The sequence below is a fragment of the Fukomys damarensis genome, unplaced genomic scaffold, assembly GCF_012274545.1.
Source record: "Fukomys damarensis isolate Sample0158 unplaced genomic scaffold, DMR_v1.0_HiC HiC_scaffold_19, whole genome shotgun sequence".
In the NCBI taxonomy this organism is placed as follows: Eukaryota; Metazoa; Chordata; class Mammalia; order Rodentia; family Bathyergidae; genus Fukomys; species Fukomys damarensis.
Genome location: NW_022900931.1, coordinates 17,868,110 through 17,876,710, shown reverse-complemented (window position 1 = coordinate 17,876,710; position 8,601 = coordinate 17,868,110). Strand labels below are relative to the sequence as shown.

General features: G+C 40.8%; 2 protein-coding genes across 2 annotated transcripts in view; both read left to right on the top strand.

Annotated features, from left to right (window-relative positions):
* Abcc9 (ATP binding cassette subfamily C member 9) overlaps positions 1 to 1,031 on the top strand; it is a 142,774-nt gene extending 141,743 nt beyond the window's left edge. Inside the window, exon 41 of the mRNA XM_033766278.1 lies at positions 956 to 1,031. Coding sequence (XP_033622169.1) covers positions 956 to 1,016 — 61 coding nt within the window. The 3' untranslated portion in view covers positions 1,017 to 1,031. The remainder of the gene's footprint in view (positions 1 to 955) is intronic.
* Positions 1,007 to 6,264, top strand: Kcnj8 (potassium inwardly rectifying channel subfamily J member 8). Its single transcript, XM_010615570.3, has 2 exons — positions 1,007 to 1,397; positions 5,045 to 6,264. Exons 1-2 carry the CDS (start codon positions 1,024 to 1,026, stop codon positions 5,943 to 5,945), a joined length of 1,275 nt encoding a protein of 424 aa, XP_010613872.1. The 5' UTR covers positions 1,007 to 1,023; the 3' UTR covers positions 5,946 to 6,264.
* The last annotated feature ends 2,337 nt before the right edge of the window (positions 6,265 to 8,601 follow it).

Genomic DNA, 8,601 nt, shown 5'->3' with positions numbered 1-8,601 from the left:
GGAGGTCGGGGCGCCGCCCGGACCCTGTAAGTTCCAGCTGCGCCAGCCAGGGAGGGAGGCTGGGAGGGAAGCTGTCTGCGCGGCGCCCGCCGGCGATTTCCACCGCGCGGCGGAGCAGAGCCTCACGAGTCTGGACCTGCTCCTCGGACGCGCTCCCTGTAACCCCGCCGCGGCTCTTGGGCTGTTGTCCGTGTTTTCTTGTATGTTCGATCTCTTTTCCAGCAAGAATTTTTCAATGCATCGTGCGTCCACGAAAAGGGGTTTTGTTTTTGGAGGAGGTGGGGGGGGTGTTTTTACATTGCACCTCGCACTTCCTGCACATTTAAAATAATTCTTCATAATTCTCAACACAGCGTTTTTACAGTGCATCTCGTACTTCCTTCAGATTTAAGATAATGCATAATTTTGAAGTTCCGTAGCATCTCGCTTTATTCTGTTTTGTCAGATTACACTTAACATGTCTTTCAAACAGCGCCAGAGGCCACAGCCTTTTCTTGGTCTCCTTCTAAAAATACCGAAGGAAGTATTTCCCTTTTTAAAAACTTTTAAAATTGCTGCATCATAGAATCACTTTGACAAGTAGATCTTGTTCCCGGCTCGCTTTAGTTTTTCATCGTGGATCCTGCGTGTCTGTATCATGGACTAAAATACAAATGCGGTTAATAGCAAAGGATCATCTTTGAGCCTCTGTTTACAAGAAAACTCTTATTTTTGACTCAGCCGAGTAATGAGAAAAAAATTAAAACTTGTTTGGATTCAGACCGAAAGTCCTCTGTGGGATCCCAGAACTTCAGCACGAGCTAGATTCATGTTTTAATAAAATAATACTTTTAGTGTCGCATGTCGCTTCGCATGTGTGAATACATCCGAACTACAGTGGCGAGGAAATGCAGGGGCTTTTTTTTTTTTTCTTGGTTTGTTCTTTAAGTTTTTAATCAAAGTTTCCCTTGTGCAGGAGGACAGGTCTGGAGGGAAGAAGAGGCAGGTGTGAGCAGGTCGGTAGCTGGCTATGGTGACGGGAAGATGTTGGCCCGAAAAAGCATCATTCCGGAGGAGTACGTGCTGGCGCGCATCGCCGCCGAGAACCTGCGCAAACCGCGCATCCGCGACCGCCTCCCCAGAGCGCGCTTCATCGCCAAGAGCGGCGCCTGCAACCTGGCGCACAAGAATATCCGCGAGCAGGGTCGCTTCCTGCAGGATATCTTCACCACCCTGGTGGACCTGAAGTGGCGCCACACGCTGGTCATCTTTACCATGTCCTTTCTCTGCAGCTGGCTGCTCTTTGCGATCATGTGGTGGTTGGTGGCTTTTGCCCATGGGGACATCTACGCTTACATGGAGAAAAGTGGCTTGGAGAAAAGTGCCTTAGAGTCCACTGTGTGTGTGACTAACGTCAGGTAAGAATGCGGTGAGGTGAGACAGGCTAGTCGCAAGCAGTATAGGAAAAAAAAAATGCCCATTCTCTTATTCGAGCTTTTAGCTAAAAGTGAAATAATGGGCTTATTTTAGATCTTCAGAATCAAAAGAAAAGCAAAATAAAGAAAACATCTAACACATTAAAAATCTTTATAAATGCAGCTTTGTAGATGAAGAATTTCTGAAAATGTGGAGCTTCAATTCTTTGGGCTGACTTTGAAAATATTAGATCAGCCATTTTCAAATTGTTTTACCTCAAAAGATTCCTTACTCTAAAAGCATATCTTTAATAATCAATATGAAAAAGCTGCTGCCCATCATTCAGTTGTCCACAGTCAACCAAAAATGTTGTGCAGTTGTGAATAGAATTTTTCCATGACTTCTTTCACCCGTGACATTTTTAGAAATAAGAAAAAGATGACGGCACTAGCACATTATCTTCACATAGCCGATTGCTTGATTGGATTAAAAAACTAAAAGTTATTTCAAGAATCGGAGCTAGAAAACATCCATGTTTAATGGAAATTGGCTCCAAATTATCGTGGAGAGCTACTGTGTAGGAGAAACTTACTGTTGCAGTCTTTCAAAGTTTTAATAGAATAAGAATGCGACAATTCTTAGATTGCTTTGATTTCTTATATAAATATTTCAAAGATAGGTAAAGTGCATTTGATGCCAATAGTTTGCCCCTCATCCTTTCACATGGCCTGAGAACATTTAGTTATTTAGTTGGAGTGATTTACTTCTAAATTTGTTTTATTGGAGATGGAAGGACATAATTTATATCAGTTGCAAACATTTTCACTTTGAAAAAACTGTAGTGATAATACTAGAAAAACTTCTAGGATGTTTTCTGAGTAAAAGTCCAAAATCATGTAATTTGCAAAGCAAAGAAACTTGAGCCAGCACCACTACTGCCAGGAAACTGTAAAGAATGAGTCTTCAAGGACATGAAATCTTAAGACACTAGCATACCACACTTCAAGGAGCCAGCTCAGGAGTGTGAATTTGCCGGCCCTTCCATTTGCTAAGTAAATGCAATGCTAGCATTTCGAGGAGGGGTGTAGCATTAGTGTTTGGAGACCTCGCACTACAGATTTGGGCTCAGATTTTAGTGGAAAAAAAGTGTATTGCTCTATTGCCTTTATCACTGAGTAGATATTATTTTCTTTTCTCAAACTTGTCACAAACTTCTGTCTCAAAGAAAATATAGGTGAAAAGCACAGATGATCAACAGTACACTAGATATAAAGGAAACAAAATCCTGGATTTAATGGGTATTTGACAGTCAAATATCATCCATAATACTGTATCTCTCCATAGGAAGCTTACTGACACTGATCTTTATGAATTATTTGCATATAGATATAAGCTTTGGTAAATATGTAGTTGATAATGATGAGAAGAGATAAATTATAATAATAAACCTTGAAAATAAATGACATTTTGCTTACAAAGCAAATATATTACCTTTTTCTATGTAAAAAAGCATTTCACAATTTTAGAAATATATATTATCAAAAGAAATATCCTTTCAGTGACTTTTAAAAGAATTTTACAGAATGCACTGGTTATTAAAGCTATTTCCTGCTACATCCTATTTTTCAAGTAAAATGTCCTGAAACATACTCATTTCCTGAATATATTCCTGCTGGTGTGAACTATGATAAATGACGTCAACATAACAATGTTAGTGTTTTGAACTGCACTTCTTAAAATTATAGGACATCATCTAAGGTGATTTCTATTCTTACTGATTTTAATGTTATGGTATAATTTATACTTTGACCTCGATGGTTTAATTATAACAAACTATATAGAAATGTTTCCAATAAAAGTATAGACATAGAAACACTTTTTTTCTCTCCTATGAAGAATTTAAAAGATAAGTAATAATAATTCTAATTGTTTGCATTTCTATTCCTTTCCTAAATTCAGTGTCTAGCCATATAGCAAAAGTTAGAAACAACTTTTTTTCAGTGGATATTCACCAGGATTTCCAGGCACCATTTGACCATTCTTTGAGGGTGACTCACTTTCTCCTTCATGCAGATGACTTTCTGAGTCAGAAAATAGGAAATAATTCCTCTTTGTCACTATTTATTCAATCTAGCTCTCTCTAGACAGAACAAAGGAACAGTTAAATGCTTTTATCTCTTGAGATTTTTTATCCTGATAGATAACGATAGATAATGATTAGGATTAAATGCTTTCATAAAAGAAATTGTATAAAGATATGGTCCATACTCTCATAAACTATTAAAACATTTGGAGATATTCATCATTAGATTGCTCCCTGAATTATGGACCATTATTAGAAATCGATACAGTACCCACGACTCTTCCCTTGCTGTTTGCCATATATTTAGACTACAGAATATATCTTGCAGCTATATTCTAATATAGCAATAAGAGAGGAAAAAGGGCAACTTCAGCACCCTAGTTAAAAGCCAATCAATGTCTGTGTATACTTGCTTGCCTTTCCTGACTCATGCTGAAGTGCCTCATGTACACTAAGGATTCAAATGTTCAAACATTTTACTTACTCGTTGCACCTGGCATTACTAGATAGATGATACTTTGACAGATGGCGCAGGAAGGCTTTGTCTTCTATAAAATTTGAGAAGGTTGAAGTTGGGTGGCAAAAACAGGGCTAATGCTGTTTCTAGGAAGGGGCCACTGCAGTACTGGATATGGAATTAGTGAATAAATTAATAATAACCAGATGTAGCCCTTCTCTACCAGGAGGTAAATCAGAATCACCTGAGAGCTTCTCTGAGTCTTACCCAGGTCCACCCTGAGCCTACTGAATCTGAGTACATGTTCTGAGACATGTAATTTGAAAAAGCTTCCCAAGAAAATCCTGACGCTTGTTGACCCCTTCCCTTTGCCTCTTTCAGGCCACAATTGAGAGGATTCAAGTTCCTATTAATATATGATCTTGACACAGATATTTACTAATCTCTGCCTTACATTTTTCCTTTAATTGTTCCAATTCTCCAGACTACTTAGAGAACAAAATGAGGTAATCAACAGTTTTCTTTCCGTAGAAAAATCTCTTTATTAAAAATACTAGTATTTTGGAATGACAAGTTTTAGCACTCTGCTTTCTCCATAAAAGGTATGCAATAAGTGTTAGCTAATGATTATGATTTTAAAAGTTCTAAAGAAATAACAGTTCACTAGTTCTTCAGCGTATAGGGCTCAAGACTCTTAAACCTGGATATGTAATACATAATAAAAATCTACCTGGTAGAAAGTCCTACAAAGTACAGTAATTTGTTGTGAAAGTAAAGTATTTCACAAAGTAAAATATGCCCATCAATGTAATTCATATTTACCATGTGTGTTTATCATATCCATCCCCTCACGCAACCCACTGCGACATAACCTAGACCACATTAATAAAATGTAGATGGATAGATGCATATGGACAAGGGGGAGAGAAAAAAAGGAAGGAGGATCATACTGGTTTTTCAAATCAGGCATTCACTAAGCTAAGCTGACTAGTCTTTCCCAAAACATTTACTGCCCACAGAAGAAGAAAATGAAAACCTCAGCTTGGAATACTGTTTCATTCGTCAAAACGTTGACTTGATGGCACTGTTTTCTATATCATTCCTTCCAGGTCTTTCACCTCTGCTTTTCTCTTCTCCATTGAGGTTCAAGTGACAATTGGATTTGGAGGGAGGATGATGACAGAGGAGTGCCCTCTGGCCATCACAGTGCTGATTCTCCAGAACATTGTGGGTCTGATCATCAATGCGGTCATGTTGGGCTGTATTTTCATGAAGACAGCTCAGGCTCACAGAAGGGCAGAGACTTTGATTTTCAGCCGCCATGCGGTGATCGCTGTCCGGAATGGCAAGCTGTGCTTCATGTTCCGAGTGGGTGACCTGAGGAAAAGCATGATCATCAGTGCCTCCGTGCGTATCCAGGTGGTCAAGAAGACAACTACCCCTGAAGGGGAGGTGGTGCCCATTCACCAGCTGGACATTCCGGTCGACAACCCAATCGAGAGTAATAATATTTTCCTGGTGGCCCCTCTGATCATCTGCCATGTGATTGACAAGCGCAGTCCCCTCTACGATATCTCGGCCACTGACCTCGCCAACCAAGACCTGGAGGTCATAGTTATTCTAGAAGGTGTGGTGGAAACTACGGGCATCACCACACAAGCTCGGACCTCCTACATCGCAGAGGAGATTCAGTGGGGCCACCGCTTTGTGTCCATTGTGACTGAAGAGGAAGGAGTGTATTCGGTGGATTACTCCAAATTTGGCAACACTGTGAAGGTGGCCGCTCCACGGTGCAGCGCCCGGGAGCTGGATGAGAAGCCTTCCATCCTCATTCAGACCCTCCAGAAGAGTGAACTGTCCCACCAGAATTCTCTGAGGAAGCGCAATTCCATGAGAAGAAACAATTCCATGAGGAGGAACAACTCCATCCGAAGGAACAACTCTTCCCTCATTGTGCCGAAGGTGCAGTTTATGACTCTAGAAGGAAATCAGGACACATTGGAATCATGACACCACGACGGCCCTCCTCTCCGCACACCTTTCATCAAGTGTGGGTGGCTGAGGCACGGAGCACCATCAGACTGAATCAGAGCTGGAGCACAACAATTTGTCTTATGTTTTAATGCACTAAAAGATATTCCTATTTGAGAAACAGCACTTAATAAACAATAAACCACAAAACGGGATTTGTGGCTTATGCTCATTTTATACATGCAGGATTTGCAGTGAAATGCTCAAGGCACGTATAGGAAGTAGTGTGTGCTCATTTCTCTCAATTTGAAACACACGAATTCCATTAATAATAATGCATAATCTGACCAAGGAATGGCCTCGTTTAAATGCTTAGTTGGTCTAAGATCTCCCTTGTTCCATTCTTCCCTCTAGAAAAGCAAAGGGCAGCGGGGGGGGGGGACCAAAATAATGTTAAACGCATTTTGTATATCAGCCTTCTTCTTTCTTCATAGTACCACACCTGGTAAGAAGCCCAAGGCAAATTTCTTAAGTGTACGTGTTTCAAAACAGACTCAGTTCAGTCCCTTGGTCCTTCCTAACGACTTCTGGAGGTCTCTGATCATCTGCATGGCAGCCTGTTAGGCAGAACTGGACGAGGGGTCTTTGGAGAAAAGTTGAGTCCTGTCTCATGTAGGACTGAGTTCCCCAGAGTGAGTCAGTTTCTTCAGCTGCCTGCTTCTCAAGGGGCCCCAAAGAAAAATGTTTTCTTCATACTCTGCAGTTTCGTGATTACTCTTTCACAGTGCCATCTCAAGTTAAGACTCAAAAAAAGATGTTTTTAGAGAAGGCATGGAATGAAGTGATGACCCTCTGAGATTCCTTTCTCAGATCTCTTGGTCCAACATAACTACCTTATTTGATTTTCTCTTGTTTCATTTTGAGATTTTTACTGGTCTGTTGCAGTGCTGGGGATCAAACCTAGGGCCTTGTGCATGCTAGACAAACTCTCTACCACTGACCAAACCTCACTCAGGTTTTAAAACATCCTCTTGGTTTTATTTTCTCAGGCTGATGTATCATGGAAATCTAGTAAGTTCTTTTTCTTTGAATTTTCCACTTCCTGTCTTTAAATTACACTTCTTCCAGGAATATATAAATTAAGACCTGGCTAAGAGAGGTCATCTCACTTGCTAGAATGAGATTTTCTGTCAAAGCTTGATTTAATCTCTCTTAGCTCCTGCTTCTTCAAGGAAAATATGAATAATAGAAGCCCTATGTTAATAGGTGATGTATAGTTTTTATTGTTGTATTTCATATAGCCTAATCTCAAAGTAGGGTTATGATGTAGCCCTTTACACGGATTTTGGGGCTTGTTTTTATTTCTTTTCATATATAAACACTGAACTAGGCATACAGCCACGAGTACGTCCAAATCCTGTTTTAGATGAGAGATGATTCTAACCAAATAAATGGCAATTGTTTATCAAGTTCCTGAGCTAATCATTTAAGTCAGATAGCAGATAACTGAAAAAGCTGTAACTTTGAGCTCCAAACTCTTAGATCAAATAGGTATTTGAAGCTCCAGTTGGATATCTGATAAGCATTTAAAAGTTATTGTTGAGCATATGGCTGTCATCCCAGCACTCGGGAGGCTGAGGCAGGAGGATCACTGTGAGTTCGAGACCAGCCTGGGCTACACAGTGAGTTCCAGGTCAGTCTCAACTACATAGTGAGGCCCTGTTTTTAAAAAAAGCAAAACAACAACAACAACAAAATAGAAGTTATTGTTGTGCCTGAAGCCCTGTGCTTCATTCACAAAGTCTTAGCCTTTCCCCGGTCTTCTGATCAGAATCACATTAATGCCTGTTGCGTGCCCTAAATGTCATCGAGTAGCAAATCTCCTGGAACTGGCATGACAATACAGTCAGAGCCTGCCTGAGTCTCTCTGACCCTTCCTCTACGGCCTGAGTGGTGGCAGCCGTTACCCAACATATATGGATGCAGCTATACCAGCTGTTAGAACAGTGAAACATTTATGGATTGCTAAAGAAAACCTTAGTAAGACTTAGCCCAACAGCTACTACAGAAGTATTAGATTTTTCAGCAGTTCTGGGACAGGCTTCTGCCTCCTGCTTTATGGCAGCTGAGCAGACCCAGAAGGAAGCTGTCTCTATAGCAATAAGATCATGCACAGTGCCTGCTTATCTGGAGCTCAGTAGTAGCCCAGATTTCAGGAAGATGACCAGGCCACAAGGAAGGTAATACTGGACACAGTGGGACTCGGGCGTAGCCTTTCTGAGCATCAAGGACAAAGGTAGCTGTGGAGCATGCACAGTTCCCCCCACCACACACACCAGCCGCATCCAAATGGCTAGGGCCAATGGCCTAATGACCATGTCCCCAGTGGGGAAGTCAACAGAAGAGTTTGACAGGCTCCCTATGTCATCATACTGCAGACAAGCACATCACCCGGCTAGTGCTGGCCATATCAAACAAGATCACATCAGTGACTCTTTTACTTACTGAATTTTAAATTTAATATTCAATATTAGGTTCTCAGCTTCCATTCCAGTCTTCACACAGCAGCCACAATATTATTTTGTCATAAATCACATCACATCCTATCTCTTTTTAAACCCTCCATGGCTTCCTGTTCCTCTCAAATGAAAAACTGAAATCCTTTCCAAGGCCCACAGTCATTACATCTTACTGT